We start from the raw sequence: 27,071 nt of genomic DNA on the forward strand, positions 1-27,071 counted from the left end.
CTGGAGAGAATAAAAGATACCAATTATAAATGTCCTTGTAACACTGTGTATCTAATTCAATGTGTAATTATTAATTCATTAATTTTGTAACTCTAAAATTACAACAATTAAATAACGATAACTATCTTTTCTTATAATTTGACACTTCATATCACCATACTAATATTGATAAACAGAAAAGTTAATTATTTTCTCCCGACAATCTTACCAATATAATCCCTAAATTCACTTCGAGGAACATCTTTCTTCCCATTAAAACCGACTCACGCTGACCCATAAAACGCTCCGAACATCTTTGAGACACTCATCCAGTATAATCTCAACTTATTGCTTTGGCCTTTTATGCGACGTAGTAACAGCCACGCCAAGTAGTTCAAATGCCCACAAACGCGGCCGAAGTACCAGCAAAGTGTCATTTGGAGGAAAAGTAGGACATCAGGAAGCGAGTATGTGGAATCGATTTTATGGTGTAACGAAGGATCAGAGGCTGGAACGGAGACGTCGTAACCCTTCGGGGCGTAGGGTCGAGTCGAAAGTGAAAAGAGGCAGCGAGTGGCACTCGACTCAGGTCGGCAGGACGCCATCGAAATCTTTCATTGTTCACGGATTAACGAGTCGTGTCAGGCTCCCTCCGATGCTTCGTGTTCAAGGTCCTCGAACCTGGCCGCCCGTCTTCGAACCACTGAATGAATCATCTCTTCTGGCCAGAGAGAAGAATGGAGAAAGACGAAGAAGTCGCGTAAATAATACCCCGTAGGGCAAGGAAGATCGGTTCTCGAGCGGGTCAGATTTGTTCGTTTTTCGACTGGATGATGCGGCCTGTAACACAAGCGAGGTACCCTTCTTTATCAGAGTTACGCGATCTCGTGCGAATCGTGTCTACCACAGTGTGATACTTGGAACCCAGTTTTGGAACTCGGGCAGCTGGTCCTACTTTATCTTCGCCATTATGAATTTTTAGTGGTATCGACTAGAGATTCGAAATAACAGTTATTTTAAACACATTTTTGGTAAAGGGTCATTGACTAAAAATAAATTTTTATTTCGATGAAAGCCAGTTATCAATAAATCGCGAAGAAATTTCTCAAACAGAAAAGAATGAAATGATTCAAAAATTTTAATTTTTAATTGTACTGATTAGGAATAACCATCGTGACTGATTGCAATTTTTTTCGACTGCCAGTAACCATTATCAGATGAGAGTAATTTATTTTTGGTTACTAATAAATATTGTCAATGGGCCGAATTTTAGTTTGGTTACCGATAACCATTATCGATGGCGAAAAATTCTTTTGGTTACCGCTAATCGATATTGGCGACAAAAATTTTTTGTAATTACGTTCGACAATCGTACAATTTTATTAAATACATTACATTAAGATATCGCATTAAGACTTGTACATTTTATTGAGTAAAAAAGACGGTATTAAAATATATAAAACAAAGAATAGGATAAACTGTTGGTACGATATTTTTATTAAGCCTTATATTAATATTGTACTTCAGTATCGTCTGTTCTATTCTTTGTTTCGTATATTTTCATACCGTTTTATCGCTTAATAAAATATATAAGTTTTATAATTAATTCTTCTATGTTGTCAATGAATACGTACTAATCATCAGTAATGTTAATAACAATTGACAATATCCGAATATAAACAGAAAAAATTGTTGCCACTGATAATGGTCATCGGTAACGAAAATCAGATTCTGGCCTTCGATAATTATAATGCTTACTAATAACCATAAAGAATTCCGGTCGTTTATATTGGTTACTGGTAATCAAAATTAAATTCCCGTCATCGATAACGGTTATTTGTACCAAAAATAAAATTCCCTTCATCGATAATGATTGCCGGTAACCAAACAAATTTTAGTCATTTATAATGGTTATTCGTAACCAAAACCTTTTAATTCAAGATATTATCTCTTATGCCGTAGCTTTAAACATTATTTATGTTTCATCAGTCGACTCGTCTGATATTAACCTAAATTAAATACAATCATGAACGTTCACCATGGCACATCCTTTGTAAAAAAAAAAAAGAAATTATTAAAGTTAAATAAGAGGAACTAAGAATTTTATTATAAAAAAAGTCAACAAATAAATATACATGGGATAAATAGACAAAACACTATATCATAGCGTTTAAAGTCACTTTTATATCATGAACTGGTTCAAAAGAAAATCGCCAATTCCGCCCGCTATCGTTAATATTTAAGATCAGAGTAAAATTGTAGCGAGATCTTAATTTTTCAATCGCGATTCTCTTCGCGTCACGCGTTTCAAATAAATCATCTTCCCCGTGTCCGTATAAAAGTTCCGAGCTTACGGTGAATTAAAAAAGTAACGAGTGCATTTTTTCCCCGGGTCCGGCACGGATGATCATTAATAACAAGAAAGTACCTCCACCCGGGACAGAAAGCTTGCGCGATCAAAGTGTGTCAGGCGATCAGTCAGAAGGGACTTTTTACTGCACGAAACGGTTTAAGAGGCCGCACGGCGGTTCTTTGATTTTGGCCGGCGTGCGCGGACACCATGGCACGTTACGAATTTACCTCGTAATTCAATTCCCACGGCCACTGGCGATAATTACAGACCGCGGTGCTGAACCTTCGCGTACCACCGTGCCGTGTGGCCATCTTTTTGCTCTTTCAACTGACTACAGGTGATTCTGCTCCGTGTTCTCCACGACCAACCGCTCCTTTTCTTCCTGCTTTCTTTCGGTCGGGTCTCATATTCTTCTCTTTTCTTTTCTTAGCCTCTTTTTCTTCTTTCTTTTATGTGCTCACTTTGGTACTTCTTACCTGCTTTTACAGCGTTGCCCTCATTCACGCCTTTACCTACAGTCTCGTTCTCTTGCTTCTTTTTTCTTCTTCGTTTATCTTCTTTACTACTTACAATTAGCTTCTTCTCGTTCCACTCCTCGTTACTTCTCTCTCTCTCTCCCCGGGTTTTTTTCATAAATTTGTAAGTTTTTGTTTCTTGAAATAATCCAGAATGTTAACCATTTTATTCTCTTTAATCTTTCTGTCATCGTTTTCTTGTTTATCGCCAGTTTTTTACTAGTTTTGTTTATTACCAAAACCGGTAAAAATTCGCTAACCGTGATGTTTTATAATCTCAAAATATCATTCCGCTAGTCGGCCGATCTCGCTTGACATCGACATTTAACATCTCATTATACTTGATAAAGTAAGAAATTTGAACTTTATTTAATTCCACTCGTCAATTTGAGATACAATTTGCCCTAATAACTTTATTCCATAATCTCGTCGTTTCTTCTTCGCTACATTACTTTCCACGCACATTTCTCTGTTATCATTTCTTATTTCTTTCTTCTCTGTTCCTCTCACTCCGTTTCTTACTTTCTTACTCCTTTCTTCAATTTATTTCCCCTCTCAGCCTCTCTCTACCCCCTGCACAAATTTTATCTCTCATCCAATCTCCCGTTACTTTTTATTTCATTTCTTGTCCTCCCATTCGTTCCCCATTTTCTGCCGCAGCTTCTGTCATTGTACCTCTTGCACACCGTTCTTCTCTTCCTGGTCTCTCCCAATCCCCGGCTATTGGCGGTGCACGCGGCAGAACAGCGTGAATTATTATCTCGAGCCGCAGTCGAACTGAGGTAGAACTCGTTATTAAGATATTTCGGAGCCCGTGATATTATCCGCGGCCCCTTGTCGATCCTTTGCCGACCAGAAGAGGAAATGACCCACCGTTCGATTGTAGCAATATGCTGGTAAAGAAAACGAAGAACGCGGAAGTTCAGTGATCATCAAGTACTTGTCGATTACTGCAGGCTCCGTTATTTCATGTGTTATTCCTCCTCTCTCTCTCTCTCTCTCTCTCTCTCCATCTCTCTGTTTGCTTTATTTATTTTTTCATAGCCCTTCCCCTCCGGGTTAAAACGCTCATCTAGTTACATTTCTTGTTGGTTTAAACTTATGATCTACTTTTCCGCCCACCAAGCTTAATATCTTTCGTACTTAACATCCTTCTTCCTCTATTTTGAAATACTTATTTTGCTCCTTTATAATGAAAGATTTGTTCGTTTATGGAAAGAAAGTTCTGATAGATCGTACTTTCTTTCTTTGATGTGAAATCTCGATTTATCTATCATACGTACATAGAGTGTCTCCTGTTTTTCCACAAAACGACGTTGATATACTGTGTGCATAAAGGCGAAGAGAAAATGTCACGTGAACAACTAACTTGATCTTAAGAAAGCTCGGACAGCTTTAAACAGCGCCGCGTACAATTAGCGCTGTGTGCGAGATTCACAAAAATTTGTCAGGTGTCCGGAAAAGTTCAAAGCGGACGCGCTACGTTTGCCGGCCACCATAACAGCTGTCCAATTAGCGCGTTCGAGGCCGCCATAAATTCCTGTTCGATGAGCGGCGTTCTTTCCCGTAATAACCCATGGGGGAAGGGCTGTTTCCTGGGAAGTAACTCGCCACCCACTTTGGACCACCGTTTTCGTCGGTGAAACTTCTTACAAGCGCGAACAGAGAGGCGGAAACTATGAAAAAATTAACCGGTATCAAGAGATGGTAACGACTTCGTGACCGGCTGCAGAGTTTGAAAATGTGAGAAAATCGAGAGCGCGAGCTGGTTGGCGATAAATCAATAGAATCTTCTGGTTCACCAGCCGAAAGACTGCTTCGGGGAAGACATACCTATCGACCGTAATAAAAGAAACTTTTCTTGACTGGATATATTGCATCTCTAAATATGTATAATTCGAGGCTACACTGATTTATAATGGGCATTAGGATCGTTTATGTGGATGAACTCGCGCGTGAATATGCGCACGTTGCCTTGATATTTGCGCAGGATCGTGACCAGTTTCCACTTGTCCAGGTGAAAACGGTTCGACGCTGATGAATCGACCGGAACTAATCCTTCAGCTTTGATGACGGACCGGTAAACGCGATGCTTGCCGGTTGAGCATCTTGCAGGTTCAACTAGAAGTTAACCAAAGAAAGTGCAATGACAGTACGTACAATGAAATGAACATTCACGAAGTTTCGACAGTTCAGTTATACGAGCAAATGGATTTACGAAGAACGGAAAACCGCAAACACGGGTTCTCTTATCGCACATCTACCGTTCATTCACGATAAGGGTTAAAAGGAGCTTTGCGAAGTTGGCATCGCCAAGTGCAAAGTAAAAAACGAACAGTATTCGTTTATCCACATTTGTCCAATGAAAATGTTCGTTTGTACATCCTTCAAAATAAGATGATGACCATCTGAAAAGAAATTTGTCATCGGCACCTCCGTGAACATTTTTCATTGATTTGGTAGTTGGATGTGACTATTCCACGATTTGCCCACATTTGTCCTGATCCAAATTTTCGTTTGTCCATTTTTCAAGAAAACAGTTACAATTTCCATCGTACGTTCATCTGTTTAAAACGTTGACTGCCATAGACGTCGATGATCCGCGTTACTAAACTTTCACGAGCGATTAAAATCAGATAAATTCGATGGATTAAAAAATCTTCAAGGATGTTAATGATGTAGATGACATTGTCAGAAGAAAATAAGCGAATACAGAGCATAATATCTTGGAAAAAGTAAATGTTGGTACGTGTAGTATATTCGAATCTATTGCGGCTCCCAGGACGGAATATATAAAATTCGCGTGGCAGTCAACGTGTTAACTTGATCTATACCTGCTACGTCGCGCATGTACACACGATCAAGCGACTTCACGGCAATTAAGCTCATACCGCACCACGCGGCTTCTGGTTATTTTTAAACTGGTTTCCACGATGCACACGACACAGGCAACGTAAACGGTTCTGTTGCATTAAATAATTGCATTGGAACGGGAGAATGAGAGGGTGCAGCCACGACGTCACGAGGCGATTATTTCACCTGACGTTCGACCTGTTCGCGCCGTTTCCTTCGTCTTTTAATCGCTCGAAGGCAAGCGAGCCGAAGCGCTTTCGTGCTCCGTCGAACGTGTTATGCAGTTTTCCAACGATACTATCTTGTAATCCATATAGGAACACGCGGTGAATTGCATTTGAGATTGGTTTCTTCAATATGGTATGGTGACCTCGCGTGACCAATCAAATATAAAAATCATTCAAAAAAACCAATTCTTTTTCAACATGGCATCGTTGTGAGCGCGACAGCACGTTAGCTGGTACTGAGTCGAGCATTACACTTATGTACCCCTAATTTAGTTCAGTTAGGAAATCGATTTCCAATAAACACAATTTAAATATCGCAGCTGCTTCGAAGCTTATTTTTGTAAATTTTTCAATTCGTATTTGGTCCTCTTATACTAGAAATAAAAATTTTCTATTAGAAAAGTAAATCTGGAGATACTGATGAATTTAAGAATTATGATTCGTCATAAAAATAGATTTAGTAAAAATCAGCGAATAGAAGCAAGGAAAACGCTTAAACTCCGAAATGGTCGTATTCGATATAGCACGTGTGCGCAGCATCGAAAAATCGGCGGAAATATTCCTTGCAGGTATTCTTCAAAAATTATGCAGCACATTTTCTATCAAGCTTGACATAGCGCGCTTCTTGCAATGTCAACTATAATTTTGTCAATTTTCAGCATATTTTGATAAAACTTATACAGAATATTCTTCATGATATCCTGTGTATATACAATTAACTAAATAAAATCAATATAAATGGTAAGCGTCTTCAACCTCGTGCCTCATGGAGCTACATGTTTGCTTTTAAATCCTCTCATTACTACCAAGATTTGATATATCTCCAAAACGTAAACCAAAAAGACGAAGAAGGAAATATCACGAAGTACACATTAGCATCGCGAATCAACATGTTGTTAATGTATATCGAGGCAGCCGAGATATTATTCGTTTTCGCTGTAATCGAAGGCGCGAGGGTTTGCAGCATGGATGCACGATAAAGCAACGCTAGAGAGAAACGGCTAACAAAGAATAAATGCAGTACATAGCGGGCCGTTTATGGACGAGGCCTTGTGTCGCGCCGCAGGTATACTGGAGCAGGTATTTACCCGCGCAGGTTGTACACGGTACCTGCATACTTTCGGCTCCTCCGGCACCGAGCCGATCGTTCGTACAAGTATTCACGGCGTGGTTCCTCGAGCCAGGCAACGGTACGAAAAAAAGAGGTGAACGCTTGAAGATCCACAGGAGTGGAACATCCTTTTCGCTCGAAATGCTGATTCTGGTGCGAAGATCGATTGAATCTCTTGGTGGGAGCGTAATCGAGGAACCTCTAAATTTTTTTGCCGAGAGAGAGAGATTCAGGGTACAATGAGTATCTTGCTATGGCACAAATATAAATGTATGAATATATCGTACAATATAAAGTAAACGCCAGTTTACATATTCTAATATTGTCCCACGATGTCATCACGTTTTTGGAGTTCAAGATCAGCCGAAGACGTGTTCAAATGTATTTTTTCGTTCGCTGCAAGACGCAATAGAGAAAGACATACGTTTCCCGGGTAAAAATACCGGCAGCGTGTTTGTTGAATATTAAGAAGTACTATGATAAAGTTGTTAGAATTTCATTATTTCACGTGAATTCTGAAACATGAATACTTCGTAGCCTTTAACATTCGACAAACTTCACTCGTCGAAATTTAAAAGACCAGAATTCCAATTATAAAACTCCTAAATAAGGAACGAAAGGAAATTATATATGATACGAGAACATTTTAGGAGGCAAGCAATTAACAGTTATAAGTAACGAAACATCGTCGGTAAATTGACGATTTCATCGGCCGTGGTCCTGGCAACGGCTGACGAGGAAGCGTGCCCGTGTTCCAGTCGCAAAATTCTCGTGAAAGCGAATCGAGTCGTAAAATCGACTGCCCAGGACCACCCAAAGCCCGAGATAATACGTTTCTTTGGACTTTCTCGGGTGATGAAGGCGATTTCGCTGGTAACGAACAGCCGCGGCCCGTGAAACGGCTGAAAAGGCCTTGCACCCCCTTTATGCCGTGCACAATACATACAATAAATTAGACAGCGTCACGATTGATAATTAACCGGCAACGTAAACGACCCTTTAAAGTTCTTGCGCCCGGCTTGGCTCGTATATTCTGTAACAAGCATGATTTTTGGCATTGTTTGTTAACTCGAATGGCCCGCAGAAAGCCGAGTAATTAAGAGATCGTTTAAATGATTTTCTCGTTTGCTACAAGTATTCGACTCTTTGAAGAGGATCAACGTGATACAATGGGCAGAGTTGTTAAATACGTTTAACTACATACGAGCATAACGAGCTAAAAGTGTGCAGGATATATGAAAGGGTTGCGATGTGTGTAAAACATGAAATTGGAAAGTATGATTTATGGAAGAGTTTATGAGAGTTGTCTTGGGTGTAGAGACTGTAGGGAACTAGGTTGAGTCCATCATATTTTTTTCATTGTATTGCACACAAATTCACCACGAAAATATAATTATTAACATATGTTTACAAAAATATCTTTTAATTTCCTACAAATTAACAAAGACTGTCGTGATCTTATCAATAATACTTTGACGAGTCGTATATTTAATTTTAAACGAATAATTTATATGTCATATATATTATATAACATATATATATATATTTGCTGATTCTACAAAAGGGGAGTCAATATTGTTTTTTATCATTAATTTATCATTTGTGTATTTCATTCATTTATTTTATTCATTTATGCGTTGATTTTAAGATTTCATTAACAGTATAGTCATTCGTGTATCGTTAATAGAGATCGACTAAAATATTTACACGTATGTAGATTACATTATGAACAAATTATAGAAGAAGAAACAACATTCCGTCACAAACGAGAGAATGAAAAGGATGTAGAACTGAATGGCGAACAGTTTTCCGGATACTGTTGCGTAACGCACTACACTGTTCGTTCCTGTTCACGCGCTCAGAGGAGCACTGCAAAAGATTAATGATCCTAAGTGGGACCCGCCGTTTGGTCTCCTATTCGACGGAAGTTTATATCGGATCGAGACGCGGGCACTTCCTCGTGTCCAGGCTAATTTCGCTACTCATATACGTAGCTGCAAATGCACACATACTCGCTAAGATTTCTAGTTAACGTTGAGAATCGTGCGCGCGTTTGCGGTTCACGCGAATTACTTTTGGCAATGGTGCCATCGCAAAACCAGGTCCAAACCAAGATCACGTTGGCAAGAGACCAGGACGTGGAATTTCCGTGGCAGACCGCGCGGAGTCCGCTCGTCGATTTTACGTCCGCGGATTTCATCGTAAACGCGGATCAACGCGTTATGGAGAAGCCAAAAGGTCTCGACAATTCGCTACTTGGAAATCTCTGACAAACTTCAAGGATGATAAATTGTTTTATCCATTTTCTGATGGAGTTATCGATCTTCAATTGACAGATCGTGATCTTGAGGAAGGTTGCAAAGATTCTTTCGCAGGTAACGAGTCCAGGAATCTTTAATTAGAAATGGAAATGGTTCATCGCACTTTATGTACGATTTACTTGTTACACACCTTATTTTGATGGGAATCGCGGGCTACCACCTTTCGATTCACTGGACGCATGTACGTGCGCGTAAAACAACCAGACTTAGAGCGATATCGTGTTACCAATATAGAAGGTGGACGTATTAATTGCAGATGGATTTAAGGTAACACGAGACGACATAATCCGATTATGAGGCTCATGTCGGCTAGACGTCAGTTTCGACGGCGAGGATTTCTGGTTGAATATAAGGTTACGAGATCTTGCGGTTTGCTACATCGTCGATGTTCTTCCTTTTTCCTTTCGTATTGTGATCGAAGTTTTTCCACCTTTATTCGATGGATTACGAAAACGCTTGAATACACCGATTCGAAATGTTGTTTTAACGCTAGTAATTGAAATATTCCTTATAATTTTATATTTATATAATAATTAAATATTCTTAAATAAGATCTTATATCCCATTTTAAAATTACGCTTAATTTAAAATTTCTCTCAAATTCGAATTCGTTTCTTGTCGCAAAAAGACTGTCTTGAAAGAGTAAAATATCCAAGAATACTGTCGGACTTACACTATAAAATGGAGCCATTATTCGGATTACACAAGTCAGAAATCGTATCAATATGGAATCCAGATAATCAAAAATAACGTCGAACTTGGATTGAAATAAGAATTACGTTTCATCTTGAATGTAGTTTCCAACGATGTACCGCCACTCGTGATAAACGTTCTTCAGGCTCCGTTCCGCGTGCTTGTACCACACGGAACAAGAAGAAGAAGACGAAGAAGAAGGCAAGGGGCGAGAGTTGGCAGAAGAGCTAGAAAGGTTGTATCGTAAACAGATCTCGCGTCACGTTGTTATCCGCGATAGCATCTCGAGAAGCGACACCTCCGCGAAACGTGGCTTTATACGCGTGTCCGCTCAACTCCACGCGAACGTTTCACGCGTGTCGCCGACAATAAGCGTCGTACGATCGTTTACCAGCGCTACCTACTATTTGTATCGCGTTGTATCCAGCTGGTCGTCCGAAGGGTTTGTGCGAGATTGTAATCATTTTTGTTAAGGCTAGCAACCGAAGAACAAGACTGGAGAAGGAAAAAGGAGTAAATGGAATTTTCCTTTTAAATAGGTATATACATTTGTGATAACATGGTGATTTTTCTCTTCGAAACAGTGCAAAGTAATTATTAGCGATTAGCATTGATGTTTAGCATGTGATAATCTGGTATGAAATTATGTTTCTCTGTTACATGAAATAAAACTTGTTTCGGTTTTTGTGGACAGTTTAATTCATAGTTTGAAGTCGTATGAAACGTATAATTTAGAGTTTATCCTTTTTAATGCGTTCACAGCGTGTCCTCTTTGAATTAAGAATCTTCTTGAATCAATAATTGAAATGAATATAAGATGCTTTTATTTCTTGTATTTCGATGAATAAATTATATATTACATTGTGAGAAAAATAAAAATATTAAGTGATGTTTGTAGGAGATGAATGAAAATTGAGTTTGTATCTTATTAAATATTGGGTTACTAAAGTATGAAAATTAATTGGAACGTAAAGTTACATTAATTTCACTCATTCTATTTAAATATCTTATTTACATGTTCAATATAAAAAATCATTACGAACAACAGTTGTGCAAACTTTCAATATTAATACACAGTTCTCGTATAGATAGCCAAACATTAAAGCAAAACGTTATCTAAATTAGAAATACGAAATTCTATTAACACGTTCTCTTGTCACTTAGATAATGTCACTTTTTCTGAAACATTTATCAGCATTCCATATTTAGCGTATCTTAAATCGTAATATGTAACCATTATATATACTTAGCTATGCCTAATACGTTTCAAGATAACGCAAATCTATTTGCATATATACGTAATTGGCTATCAATTGGAATAATATGTTTGTTTCTATCTCTTACTTCGTATTATCTTCTAATAACTTTGAGCATTGAAGAAAGAACGTAGTATGCGTAATGCGAAAGATGTAAAACATAATTTCTCATTGTTAACTTTTTGTGAAAGAGATTAAAAGGAAATCCTGATATTTTACCACCCTTCAATAAAGAAACCCAGGCGAAGTATATATCCACATTAATATATTAGCATATACCTATTTTGCTTTAAAATTTGCATAAGCGATTGATCGTCGTTTCAAGAAAAATATCTATACCTCGATACATATATCGTAGAAAATTAAAGAATAAAAATTGAATTTCCACAAAATTTTTCGAAACAGTATTTTGATACGTACCAGTCAATCCAACACAAACTATTATTCCAGCTACCTAAAAATCCATCAGTCACTTTCCTTACTTTCAATTTAACATCTACGATAATTCACATTTTTCAATAACATTAGCTAATTCCACGAAGAAACATTCTTCCTAATGTTCAAAATTGTATGATCCACATCGAACCAAAAATCTGCAGATTTCAGTCGGAAATATTCGAAAGTGGAAAGAAGCGGGTCGTGGTAAGCGTGTATCCTTCCCAGTGTTTCTTACGAACGATGGTGTCGGGCATCCCTTTATGGGCGCGTCGCAAGACCGTAAGACCCCCGTTGAAGCGAGGCTAAGGGGCATCACTAATAAATTGGCATTGTGCGCTATCTTGCAAGGTCCGTAAATGGGGTGCAGCGAGGTGCAGCGGCAAGAAAGTTTACCGGACAGACGGTTCCTGGAGCCGGTAAGGCTTGAAGTGCTCCTCTTTGCGTGGCCGAGACTCGTTCCTCAGGGTCGGGGTTTCATCGAAGAAAGGGCGACGCTTGTCGTTATTAGAATTCTTGGACGCTTTGGTTTTCAAGGAATCGGCCGTGGTTTCTTCTCGTCGAAAATGCCTTCCTAGACTCTTAGTATAGTAATAGTAATGCACATTTCAAATTGGAATGTATAGCGTTGCGCAAAAGCCTTGCACCAAATTGTTTTGTTATGGTAAATGAATTTATTTTTAGATATTTTTAAGTATTTTTGCTACGTTTCTTTCACATATAACAGTACTACTTATACATCTGTACTGCTGTCTACTACAAAATAATAACATTCGCTCTTTCTCTTAGCGTGTCCCTAGACGATCAATAATGTTGTTAATATTTCAAAGTTCTCGACGAAAATTCAATTTGTTAATAAATATTGGAAATATTGCATTGACAGTATTGATACTTTTAATTGGGAATCTTGAAATATAGAAAATATATGTATTGATAGTCTAAAGGCACATGTATATTCTTCTTAAAAATTTCCCTTCAGTGTCAAGTGTGCGAAGTAAATTACAAAATCATGTACACTTGTTTTCTCTCTTTCATTGAACAATTTGAATCTTCTCTTTCCCACAAAATTTTTATTGAAGATTATAATACACGTACACAGGAAAATACGATGATCTTTGCTCGATAATAATCGTGCAATATACAAATATGAAATGTATTTTCTGTTATTACTAAAATCTTTGCACAGCTTTCTTTACAAAATCTGTAGACAACAAAGGACTTTTCCTTCTCGAGGGGGAGTTCTAAATAAGAAAAACAACAGGAAGTACAAACGAAAGTGTGAAAATTGCTTGATTGTACTTTGGAAATATAAATACAAATTACAGATTCAGGATAGCTCACGCAAATCTCTTGGCTGAAAATTGCCAGTGCATTATCGGCGTAAGACTTTTTGCTCCTTTCGGCTTACCCTTTGCGCGAGCGTGTTCACGCGGTCAGAAAATAGCGATTGCTTATGTATTCAGAATATCTGCCCTACACCGAGAATAGAGTGTGCAATTTACTTTAGCGTTATATCATCCAGCGCGTGAAAACAAAAGTACAGGGGCGTAGAAAACGAATGAATGGTCGGAATGATGCGGCAGTTCATCTCGCTTTGTAAGTTACCGATGAAATTGCCAACGACGAGGAACGTTTCAAGCATAGACGCGTATGCAGTTTTCCGTCAAAGAGCCAACCGCCGAAGATAATAATATTTGTGATGTGTAATTTACGATGTGGAATATTAGGTCGTTACAGACGAGATAGTTGAATTTTTCATAACGCTTTCAATATATCCAGCTTTATTGAAAATAATATTAATCAAAGCGTAATCCATCAATTTCAATACATTTTGATCATCGTAAAACGTATTACGATTAAAGTGATCATTCGAACGTTGTCGATAATTTTTCGATTTATTTTTTGATCTTCACGTTCTCTCGCTTAGCATATCAGCATCATATTATTTATTTTGTTAATTAAACACGAAGCGTTTTCGATCGCGTTATTTCTTTAAAAACTTGTATTGCTATCAAAAATGGAAGGAAATTATTAAAGAAAGAATGAAAATTCGAAGTAATAATATTTGTATTAAACGGTTAAAAATATTCAACGTGCCAAGTAAAACAGGAGAAGAAGAAAATCGATCAGGATTCGATACAATTACGATTGAACATTGTAACAGATATAATTTTACTTGAAGCTTTCAGCCAAAGGTTTTTAATATTGTATGACGCTAAGTAGAGAAATTTTATTAGTAGGTTCGTTTATCAGATTAACGAATAAAATTTATAGTTTCGCACGATCATTCTATAAGATTTATCGCGATTGTAAAAATATCGTCGTGAGCTTTAAGAATATTCAACGCGATGGATTTGAACAAGGTGCTAAGAAAGTTCCTCGGTTCCGCCACCTATAATTAGTGTATTTAGATATTGGCATGATTTACGCGGCCAGTCGCGGACAATTTGAGAGCTCACAGTCTGCGAATTCGGAAGTGGAGGCACTTTGTCAACCAAAAAGAACACAGTTGACTTTTAGATGTGTTTTAGATTTATATTTATCGTGCTGAAATGAGGATAATAAAAATGGCACTTACGGTTTGAATGGTACGAACCCTTTACGGCTGTGTCATTGGCCAGAAAATATTTATACGAATGAAATTAGACGATTGATAGCACTCGTGATTGCGATTATGGAGTGATTCGAGCATAGGGTGCAAACATTACCCACTGCAACGCGAAATGACGATCATAAACTGCATCATAAAGCGGATGGAAATGTTGAATCGTGACAACATTTATTGTCTACACAGAGTTTAAGTATACGCTCATTATATATGATAGTTTAAGCTTAACGAAATTAATACAAATTTTGAGTATATAACTCGAATAACAATTTCGTTTTGTGGTAGCCGAAAATTGTTCTTGTATCGACTTAATTTTGAAATTTAATTTGTTAGCTTGTTGTCCTTCGTATTGATTTTGTTATAAGAAAAAAGCATATTTGAAAAATATCATTTCACCTGAAAAATAAGTTTGTGTAACTTTTAAAATTTGCTCGCAATAAATGTGATGAGAAATCCGCTCCTCAACCAAATCACAACTACGAACGGATTCCACTAAAAAGAAGCACTTTGTAGGAGAGAAAAATTATATAACAACGTAATACAATACCTCCTTGACACAGAATGATCAAAATTACAGGATGTTTCGAATCTTCTTTTTAAATTGCTTTTTACAGAAAGAGAGAAATTTTTTAAATAGGAAATGAAAATTTGACGTATCTTTTCTCAAATTCTCCGTATTTACTACATATTTACAAACATTGTTTCACAAAAATTGACAAACCAGAATATACAATGAATGACAAACGATTTTTTCTAATCCTCTTTCGATTTTTGGGAAATTATTGCTTACGTTTGTGTTACATATAGACCAACGATATCATCGAATAATACGATCAAAGTCAAGCAATGATTATTTCCATTTCTGTCCACTGCATGCCGCTCTGTACGACGTGGTTAATTGTAAACAGTTCCGCGGATCTAATTAGCTACCATATGGTGTCTCTCTGACGACTGCTTGACTAATTCTCAGGGTAATCTTCGTGTCGTAAATTGTTCCGAGAAGATGCGACCTCCGAGTCAAAATGCAATTTGTGTATCATTTGAGGTCGTAATTGGACTGCGGTTAATTTTGTACGCGAACATTGCATTTACACACAAATGCTTTTAAAACGTTTGGATGCGTATGTTGCGAAAAATTATGGCGCCAGAAAAATTTTTTCAAGAGTCGTTGAGATTCATGGCACGATAGACAAGATTCTCCTATTCCTCGAAATTGAATATTTTGTAATTTTTTTTATAAGAGGTATCGTTTGTAATTAAATAGAAATATCTGTTTGCGAAAAGTATCAGTCCATACAGAGTTTGAGTTAATGAAATTTTCTATATGACAAGGAAATCTCTAATTTTGATCATTTTATCAAATTTCTAAAGAGTTAAAAATTTCCTAAATTGGCTTGTCTTCGTCTAAGATATTGTAAGTAGCAATAAATAAGATAGTTTGTATATAGCGATATTAAACTATTATCCATATTGAATATTTATGTTTTATACGTAAACGTAAAATTTGCACCTGCTAAATTTCGTATAGAAATTCATTCAAAATAACTTCATAAAATACCAGTTACAAGCAAATTTAAGAAACATATCCTATAAAATACAATTGTAAGCAGCATTCGCGATGCTCCATGTCCGACCGAAACATAATCTCGATCGCAACGGTGAGCCGTAGCTTGAGACTTCCCAGTACACCTGTATAACCGTACAATTGACGATAAAATCTCTTCCATTACAACGCAATCTGGCTCGATCTACACGCGTTCTTAGCGAAGGATCGAGTCTGATCGCCGACTCACGGCCCGACGCCGATCCGGTCATTATTGACTTTCTTCATCTCCTGAGCTTCCACTATAAAGCCATTTCTGTCATTCGATGCTAATACCGGCCGTATCCTTACAAGGCTGCGTCGATGTGTTCGAGCTCGAACGAAGGCGACTAGTCGTCGACCCGATCGTGGGAGCCTTCCCTTGGACGTGGTGCCCGTTTCTTCGGACCACGAGAATTCCGCTCTTCCTCTGGCAGCCTGACAAAAAAATCGTGTTTCTCGGATGCTTGAAGCGAGATCGAGCGTGACTTTTGCGGTCGTAGTCACTTTTAATTTTCTTCGAACCGATCACAACCACTTTTTTCCTCCTTTGGTCGAACCCTCTCCACGCGTTTGACCCTAAGTTTTACGAGGGATTCCGGAAATGTCAAACTTTTTAAAAAGAATTTTTGTTCTAGATCAGGTAATGTTTGATACGTTCGTTATTGATACAAGTTCTATCAGATACGCTAAATGAACATCTAATTCTCGTATAGGATTTATTTTCTGGTTACAAAGCTATGTAAGTATCGCGTATGCGCTTTAAAGATGACACAACTTAAGCGAGTTCCTCGGGAGAAGCGAGAAGCGATTTGAAAGATCATAAGAAAGATACATGCATTAAACGTATGATGTTGGCGAAAGTTGTGGATTCTGGGAAACAACGATGAAATAAAAATGATATTTCATTTTTAAGATTCATGTCCGATAAACGTTTCAACGTTGTTACGTGCATATTGCGAAGCTATCAACTTCAAAGAAATTTAGAAAATCTTTAAAAGGTTGTCCAGTTTAAATTCCCATAAACATAAGCATGTACCTTTTCTAACATTATTTTTGTTACATCTTTGTTCAAAGTTAATTCAAAGATTAATAAGTTTCAGGTTTATTTTAGGCTACTTCTTTATTAAAACACAAACAATAATTGTACTAGTCCTATGTAATTTATGTATTTTTTGTGAATATAATACAACCTATTACACTCCTCTCCCCTTTTTTTTTTTTATCAATTTTTACTGCAAAAATTCTGGAGAAGGGTAGAAGATAATAAAGAATAATTTTATATACTGGCGTGTTCGACGCAATCTGAGCGAAGTGCTTCTATGAAGCTGTGAGTGCAACATAATCGAAGTCTTCATGGTAGTGCGCTGCGGAAAGGTCGCGTTGGATAGGGTGCGTTAAGCATACAGCCCTTGACGTGTTTTCTTGCAGGGTCATCCAATCGAGCTTACTACTATTTACACTGAGGCAAACCCATCGAAGATAAACGTGCTGGCCCTTGAACCGAGAAGACCGGTTCGAAGCACTTTTTTCACACGATCCGTTGAAAATTAAAGTGCTTACTTGATAACTTCATGAAGTCCTCCATTATCGATTCTCGACAAATTCTCTGCATTCTTCTGTAAGAATACATCACGATGTATTTACCGTTTTTATTATTTGCACGGCTGATAAAAATATTCCGCTGTGCAAAGAGAGGTTCTTTCTTTCCTCAATTTTTATACTTTGCCATGTCCGACAAATTTATTTCGTTAGATATCTCGATGAAAGTTTTCTGGTATTTTACGATCGTACTCTCTTTTTAACGCAAATGCCATTCAATTGAATTACAATAAGGAGCGCGAAATATTTCGAGCAATGTTGGTTATTTTGACGAACAGCAAAATGGTTGAGCAACAACGACTCTCATCCGTAAAACACCAAGCGTCGTTCCATTCGAACCGAAACGACAGCGTAGAAATCATGTTTGTTTTCACCGCGTTCACCGACGTCCGTCGACATCCGAGATGGCGAAGAAAATCCAATATATACCCCGGTTGCTTGTATAGAAAGCGTCAACCTTGAACTCCGAATACACTGTCGGCTTCTACACGACCTACCCCATGACGAGGCACGCGATGCTGATAGCAGAGTCGAAGAAGCAGACGAACACGTGCAGCCAGTGTAAATATTTAGCCTTCGGAACGTTTGCACGCTGTGCTGTGTGTGTCGTACTTTTCCTCTTCTTCGCTTCTGCTTCGTCTTCTTCGTAAGTTCGTTGCGAGATTTCGGGACGCGCACGTTGCGTCCGTAAATACCGACAGCGCGGCTGGATCGCTTCGTAAATGGATTTAAAAACGATTTCGTAGCGTGGCAGACTTTTGATCGATGCATCTCGTTGTTATTAAATCGTGTTAGCCCTTTCGATGATTAGTAATCAATTATAACTTATTATATACAGATAGGTAGAAACATTAATCTATATTCAAATAAACACACATGTCTCAACAGTAAATCTCATGGTCATCTAACTCCGATGTAGAAAGCTTCGCCAATTCTACGCCTGCTTTACATCTCCACAAACTTTTCGATATTTTAAAAATTATGTCTGCAAGAGATCGGTCGAGGTATTGACAGTCTTTAATACCATTGAAGGAATGTGATTGATCGATTCATTGAAAAAGTTGCATCTACATTGTCAGATCGTACTTTACGATCAACAGGTTTCAATGTAAAACGTTCCAGTCCTGAAATCTCTAATTCTCATAGAAATCTTCTAATGTTTTTAAAAACTGAAACTAAAGGAAGAAACGAAGGTCTGATTTAAAACAGGCTGCCTCGGCTTCAATATTAACGAGCAGATTTCCATGATTCGACTAGTTGGAAGGATCTGCTACATGCACAGACCGAGCAAGAGAATCGGATAATTGAAGTCCGCTTCCTCGGGATTCGGATCGAGCGTCCCGGACGAAGTCCTTAGAAGGAAGCGGACCCCGCCGGTATCGCGGACATGCGATCTGTCTTTATGGTCCGAAAGTGGGCGTCGGTCTGGCCTCACAATGCCAGCGTAACGACGACACAACGAGGACAACGACAACGACAAAGACGGACCCGACGAGAGAATGAGGGACTCCTGTCTTGTTAACCCGACGAAACAGGGCGACGCGTGTCTGCTCGGCGACACAACGTCCACCGTCGAGACGCGATAGCCCTCGTGAGTTACTGTTCCATTCGACAAATTATTAAAAGAATGAGAAATGTTGGGTGGCTGCGAGTTTTTGTCTTTATGGAAAGAATATTGTAATTCTTCGTACTGTTTATTACTCGTTAGTTCACGTTATAATTTCCATTATCATTTGCAACTTTTTTCCATCTTAATGGCAGCCTGTGTATTTCTTTGTGGTAAAAGGACTCGTCCTTGAAAGCGAAACACTCATCCAGTGGCTGTTTAATATCTCCATCTTCGTAAAACGTTTTTTCCATTTAACTACTTAACGACCATACACGTGTTAACAGGCTTTCAAATTTCTATCTACCTTCCTTCATCTCCTGTTAACACGCTCCTACTTTATCGGTTGAATTTATGCAAAACTAAGAATACTCGCGTGCCAATTCCAACGAGGAGCCACACTGGGCAGATTTTATTCCGCTAATCACTATCAAAGGAAATCTTTGCAGACAAAGTGCGTTCGCGAAAGACTGATAAAAATGATCCGTAAAGAATCGAGGCATCGTTGTAAAGATTGCAGCGCACTCTTATGCATTGTACCATGTTTCTGTTTGTACCACACCATGAGTGATACATAAAGATTAATTGTGAAAATCTAAGTATACAATGTGCTTTATAAAGACATTTCTCCTTGCAAAGAACATCGAATATTCGTCTCACAATTTCTCATCCTATCGCTTTGCGTACGAACGAGTTAATAGTATTGCAGAATTTTGTAATTTTCAGAGGGGCAATTTCGTCTAAAATATCCTTTTTTCTGTTTTAAACATGATGCGTTATTGGGTATGTTGATCAGTTACTAAATCTATCAATTCTTGCAAAATATTTCGGTCCTTAAGAAATTAAAAAATATTGTATAAGAGGTTGTCAATAATTACATATCTCGTTTGAAATAATTAAACTCAGTTCTTATATCGGATAGTAATCGAATGAATTAAACTTGGTGCTCTACATCTTGAATGTGACTGCAAGAATACAGTGGTTCAGAAGTATAAGATTAGAATGGTTAGGATGTACGAAGAGAAAGTGCAGATATTCAAATTGCTACTGTCATAACTAGTAATAATAGTTTTAATTCTAACTCAATAAAACATGTCGCTTTTTTTGCAAACATTGCTGCAGGAAACACTATTTTCTAACAAAATAACAAGATTCGTATATCCTGTGGTGTAACGCGAACGACGATCGCGAATTGTTATTTGTTAGCACCGCGGGAAACGTGGCACAGCCGGAAACGTGGCACAGCCAGATGGATCGTGAGTAATTCAGCCACGTGGATTATTCCACACGATTCCTGCGTGCTTGAAATTAATTATCCAGTAGAAAATTCACCAGACTCCGCAGGGATTCTGGCAAACTGCAGGGTATCTATGGTTCTCTGTCCTCTAACTCCCTTTCCGCCGTTACACACTGAAATGAAATGGCTCGGCATATCGTAGGCATTCTGTGTACCATTGGCGATTCTCTCTGAAAGACGAAACACCACGTTAAACGATTAAAATATTTTGCATTTTGATGCAATCTTTTTATATCCTCGCGTATCCTAGAAAGTATCGAAGTTTAGAAATATCTTATTTATCGGTGTAACTTAAAATATTCTGAGCTTAAAATATTTATGGCAATCTTGCTGCATTAGTAATTGTTAGAAACTATAGTGCTATATATTATATAAATATACTTTATTGGCAATAAATGAATATAATATCTAATGTCATAAATTCTATCTGTCCAGGTGTATCAAATAGAGTACGTAATTGTGAAGGCAGCAAATTCACCAAGGCCGGCCGCATGGATTTTGGAGAAGTCTATCGATGGTGAAAATTTCCAACCGTGGCAGTATTACGCACCAAGCGATGAAGAATGTTGGACGCGGTATTCTGTGCCGCCTGTTACCGGAAAACCTATTTACATCGGAGACGACGATGTGATATGTACCAGCGTCTTTTCCAGGCAGACTCCTATGGAAAACGGAGAGGTAAGGACGCTACTATCTTTATTCGTACTTTTGGCTATGTACCGTGAACAAATCTTAGACCACCCAGCAAATAAATATTTTTCCTTTACAAATGAATATAAAGATACTCGATGAAAATTGTTAAAAATTGATTAATTTGAAACAATACTTTAGATGAGTTTCTTTTATGCTCTCGATAATAAATTTATTTTTATTTACGTACGTTGATTACTTTAACAATATCGAAAATATTTCTCTTTTTATTTCTGCAATTTTAATAATAATTTGTACACAGTAATGTCTATTAATGTTTGATTAATTTAAATTATCTCTCGCTGTATATCTACTCTACTCTACTATCAGAAACCTCGATTAGGAAAAAAACAATCAGATAAAAAATAGATTAAATTTCACGATCGTCGATCGTTTCGTCGAGAAACAAAGGTGTGTAATTATTTACGCGCGAAATCGGCTGTTATTTCTGTGTTAACGCGGTAGCTGTCCAGAGCCAGATCATTAATTATCGTTCGTCCCATGCAATCGCTGGTGTAATTACATGATTGGATGATTAGTCGGCTGACGCTTTGACGAGCAATACGAGTGCTTGCTTGGCTGCTTGGTGGAAGGAAACATTTCTTCCAAGGCATTTCCGCTGAACTCGCGGACTTTTTCTCCCTCAGTATCGTCTCGATCGAATTATACACTCGACCTTAAGTTATAAAGTAATTTCAGCGCGATTGAAACGGTCTGGTAGAAATGGAACGTTTACCAGGTGAAATTGGTCGATCGTTGCTCGTTACAGGTGACACTTCGTTACTTTCCCGATGAGACTGGCTCGTAGAATGCGACTGTTTTTGCTGATTAGTGTTGGAATTGTAAATACTTTCTGGAATCTTGCACGATAATTTGCCAAATAGTAATATTTACGATCTAGCATTTGACAAGTTGTAAACTGTAAACTTCTGTTATTTAATTGTCTCCCCGTTTTGCTCAAATAGGATCGCTGGTTCGTAATTTGTAATAATATTAACGAATTGACATTTGACAAGTTATAAATTGTAAACATTCGTTACATAATGGTTTTACTATCTTGCATCAAATAGTTTTTAATTTGTACAATTCACTCATAGAACTTTGTGTCTTTTATCAGAAACGATTAAATTTGTTACTGTTGTACGAAAGAATTTATCGACACTTGTAATTCGTAACTTGAGACATGTAAAACTTTAATAATATTTTACTATTATTCGTTCAAGCGTGGAAGAGAAACCTTATAGTTATGTTACTGTAGGGGTGTGTTGTCAAAACGACAAAGTTTCTTTGAAACTACAATAGCGTTAACATTGCAGCGTCAAATTTGTCCATTAGGTTAACGTCATATGTGCATATATATGCACTATCGTGTGCATTCTGTCCAATGTGCTTTCAAATTTCCTATAAATGTATAAAAATTCACCGATTATTCATCGGCCAAAAATTGTCCCCTTCCGTGTACGCAGCAGTTCAATTTCATTGTCGGAAAACTTATCACGGATGTGAAAATGCGAGAAGCATCTATCTGTAGGGGAATTAGCAAAGTTCTCGGAAGAGCAAACGGATAATTAGAGCTTACAGCCGTGCACGAGGCGGTGCGCACGAGATCGGTTTTGTGCAAACTGGAAGGTGGTTGAGAAAAGGAAGAGGACAGCGAGATCGATGGTGGAAAGAGAGGGAAAGGGAGAACGAATCGATGATACAAAAACGGCGATCCCTACATTCCGGCCATGTATGGTGTATGCTTGCCTTATATGGGGCTATCACGTACGCACCTCCTATGGGGGGTTGCCAGTTTTACGCTTCTGTACGCGGCTACGGATCGACCAGGAAAAAAATCGCAAAGCGACGAACAGCGAATCGGCCGAACGGTGTACGTCATGGGAGAAACAGCTGTCACAATTTCGAGGGAGTCATTGTTCAATTTAAGAAAAGGCGGACAATATTGGATGGATCTTAGTTGACTTTCGAAGAGAATCGTTGGTTGATTTTTTATCTACAGTGGCTGTGAAAAGTATTTGTACGAGCATTGTATTTATCGCAGCTAGGACGCGGATTTTATACACAATTCGTGTTACGGAGAATATAATTAAAGAAGCAGAAGCTCGGTGGAAAATTGTTCAATTATCGGTTATCATAGAAATCTATACTTTGGAAATTTTATATATCGTACATCCTGTGCGATCTTGTACTTTCAAATTTCCTACAAATACAGCGTAATTGCGATAATAATACAGTAATGGAAGAATTTCTACGATTCTTATACTCTGTAAAAAAATTGTTTTCGATCTTCTTCGCTTGATTTGCTTCAAAAAATAAATGGCAAAGGTACAGAGATTGTTGAAAAGCTTCGATCAGATCATTGAAAAATATAGAAAGGTAACAATTCGAACACTGAAGTACATCGACTTGCCACTCAACGTGCTGATTAGGTCCACGTATATTAAACTTGGTATTATTTAACAGTACTTTCATACGACTGTAGAAATATCGTACTACGAAAATGAAACGTAGAATTCGATAAAATAGATCACTTCATTGGAAAACAAGGCTACGTGCGAACACTTTCTGTAGTCACTCTGTATTAGTTGATTTCCGTGAAATGATCGTTTGTAGAATAATCGTTCGAGGAATCTGGGAGTTCCAGGGGAACTTTACGTGAATCTTTTCGATAAACGAAAGATTTGTGAATCGAATTTACTATTATAGAAAGCTTTGAGTGGAGAATTAACTATAAATAAAAAATTGCAAATTAAATTAAATGTATTTTTTTGTTTTTGTGATAAAGCGATATGAAGGATTCTTACATGAAATATTAAGTACTAAATCATGTAACCAGGTGAAAAAATGTTCGAAAAAAATTAGATATAGGAAAGTGTAGGCGCGTCTATTCTGGAACCAATGTAATTGTTCCATATTAGGAGCCGCGGAATGCCATTTATGGAACTCGTTTTCTACTTAACGCGCGGCACCATTCACAAATGATTTACTCCTTCGATTTCAGCGTTCTCTTGGATTTAGTGCTGTAATCAAACGTTTGTATTTCTTATTATCGATTGCCGATGTCGTTTCTGCAGGTAGTTTACGTCGATCCGTTCGTAATACGGGAACAAATTGGATATCTTTCTTGTTTCTACAGAACATTTTTGTAGAAAATTTTATGGATCTGCATCTGATCTAGATTTTATAGATCGGACATTATCGTAATTTTCTTTGCGTCACTTTGCGTCTTCCTCGTGTTCGTACACAACGTAAAACATAATCAGGATTATTCATCTTAGATTTTAATGGAACTTGCGAATACTAAAAGTTTCGTATGATTTATGAAACAAAGTTATATCACCAAGTCGAAATATAAAACAAGGAAGTACTTGAATTTGAAATTAATTGAAATAATTTTACGTGCAACTCCCGTTATTTGATAAAAATAACTACTAAGCAGAGCATACAGTTGCTTGTAATATAATTAAATATCAAAGATATTAAACTACTCTTTCGACGAAATATTAACCACTTGATCTATTTGCCAACGAGTTGAAAGATCTCTACAAATTTTACTAAACTAAAAATTTTCGATAAACCATAATGTACCTAAATTAAGGAATAATTTTGCTCTGTATATATTCAATCAACGATATCCCCTTTTAGATCCATACTCATCTGGTGAACGGTAGACCTGGTGCCCTAAATCACAGCACGACCCTTCAGGAATTCACGCAGGCCAGATACGTACGGCTTCGGCTTCAGGGTCTTCGACGCAGTGGAGAGACGATCGCAGACAAACGACGCGCATTTTACTCGATTAAAGAAATCAACATTGGCGGAAGATGCGTGTGTTCCGGCCACGCGGCAAGATGTCGTTACAGCGTCCAACACGGGGTAAGTGCGAGAATATTTTATAACGAAAGAATAAAATCACAGAATAAAAATAGTAGAATAATGTTAATGTATCATGGGAATAGTCTAGTTTACAATGTCACGTTTGATCTTTATGGTGATTTTTGTGGGAGATGGAAGACTTTGACTTGTTCTTGATCGAGGATAAGTCAGGTGTTGATAATATGTGTTACGATTTTTGTAACTGTGAATTCTGATTTATCAACATGTATATGTATTTAACTTGTCAACGGATGTATTGGCCATACCTCGAAAGTAACGACATTACGCTATATTAAGGATATCGATTTGGAACAGATACGAATTTTATGCTTTACAAGTTATCCCGGTACAAGTTACGAGCTCCATAATTCACACGTTGACTCGTGCTAAATTAAAAGTCGTAAAATTTACACATTGACTCCCGACGGATTACAAGTTTTGCAATTAACACATTTGCCTCGAACCTGTTGTAAGGTTTCCCATCGAGAAACAACCGGATCTTCTTCCACCAATGCTAAGAGTCTTTTATTCGACGCATCTTGATGGATATTTCACGAAGATTTTAATTCGAAAGTTACGTTAAATTAAAATTTAATAAAACCTGAAATATTAGTTATTAAATTGCATCTCTTCCTCTCTCTCTCTCTCTCTCTTTCTTCCTATTTATTAAATTTATTATCTAATACGTCATTTTCACTCGGTAATTAGTATAGAAAATTAGATAGAAGTAGGAACCAACAGATAGGACTAGTAATGGAAACAGCTATCGCATATTATAATAAAATTATAATCTATCGAGAAAAGGAAGAAAGTTTAGAAAGCAACCAACCACGAGGTTTTATTTTCTTCTAGACAGTCCTTTCTAAAGTTAGATATCGCGAATATCCACGATTGGAAGGGGCGGCTACCGAGGTGCAGGAAATAAATCTGTCGGAAATGCCATAAACTTGTCAGACCTTTGTCTACCGCCGCTGCTAATGGCAGGATCGCCTTCGTTTCGAGTCGGTTGCCTGTTAGAAACCGTCGGTCCTCTGCGGGGGACTACTGTACGTTAAGTTTCTTGCACGATCGCGCGGGAGTCGCTCCAAATTTCCCAGCGTCGTTAACTTTTTTCACGTTCTTTGCCACTAATGAGAGCTAGAGGTTGCGGAAGCTGCCGTGGAAACAACACGAGACTGAATCTGCAGGATAGAACAGCATTTAAAGATTTATGTTTGTCGTAGAATGTCTTCACATGCTTCCTTTCCAACGTTATTTTTCCTTCCCTTATATATATCGTATTCAATTGGTAATATCGATGAAACTTCGTGTGTCCTTTCATTTTTCTCCTGATCGAAGATGTTTCAGACACGGATTTATTATTTAACGTTTCGTACAGCACGCGAGATGCAACTGTCGTTAGATTTGAGACGTTTCTATTAGGTGGATGCACAAGTTTGAGTCCTTCTTTTTGCAATTTTCTTGTATTTATACATAAGTACACGTGTGCTTTACAAACTAATGTTCGAAATATTTCCCCTCATTTCGTATGACTTTCTCGAGCTTCGTCGCGAAAAAGTGACATTTCGTTCATCTGCAACATTTCGAAAGTGCTGTCCGACTAAAGAGCGCTGCATCGATCTGAATAAACGGTAATCTGTCGGTGTCAAATCCGAAGAATACGCCGCGTGCGCAAGAACTTTTCACCTCGCGCCGTTTCTTTGCGAGATTATTGTCACCAACCGATCATGAAGTCGACGTTTCAGATAGATCAATACCGACCGAAAAATTGCAGAACAAGACAGAAGATTATATCAATTAAAAGTAATTATACACGAACGCTTGGAAAAGGACTAAAACTTTTGCGTACATCTGATGTCATAAAGTTGAATTATAAATGTAAAATTACTATTATTTTGAGATGATAGCAGTAATCATTTAATTGTAAAACAAGAAGACGTGCATCGCATGTTATTAACGTTAATATTATAGTTAGTAAGCCAAAAAATAATACATCGACCACGATATTACAAACAATGTTGTGTTGGTTAAAAATCTTTGTTGATTATATCAAGCATAAAATGA

The 27,071-nt window shown here is 37.7% G+C and overlaps 1 protein-coding gene across 2 annotated transcripts in view; it reads left to right on the plus strand.

The window, feature by feature from the left end:
- LOC126919317 (laminin subunit alpha-1) overlaps positions 1-27,071 on the plus strand; it is a 204,722-nt gene that overhangs the window by 52,582 nt on the left and 125,069 nt on the right. For both annotated transcript variants that reach the window (XM_050728320.1, XM_050728321.1), the window contains exons 3-4: positions 20,874-21,116; positions 24,777-25,007. In XM_050728320.1, the coding sequence (XP_050584277.1) occupies positions 20,874-21,116; positions 24,777-25,007 (474 nt within the window). The remainder of the gene's footprint in view (positions 1-20,873; positions 21,117-24,776; positions 25,008-27,071) is intronic.

This window comes from Bombus affinis, chromosome 8 (assembly GCF_024516045.1).
Source record: "Bombus affinis isolate iyBomAffi1 chromosome 8, iyBomAffi1.2, whole genome shotgun sequence".
NCBI lineage: Eukaryota > Metazoa > Arthropoda > Insecta > Hymenoptera > Apidae > Bombus > Bombus affinis.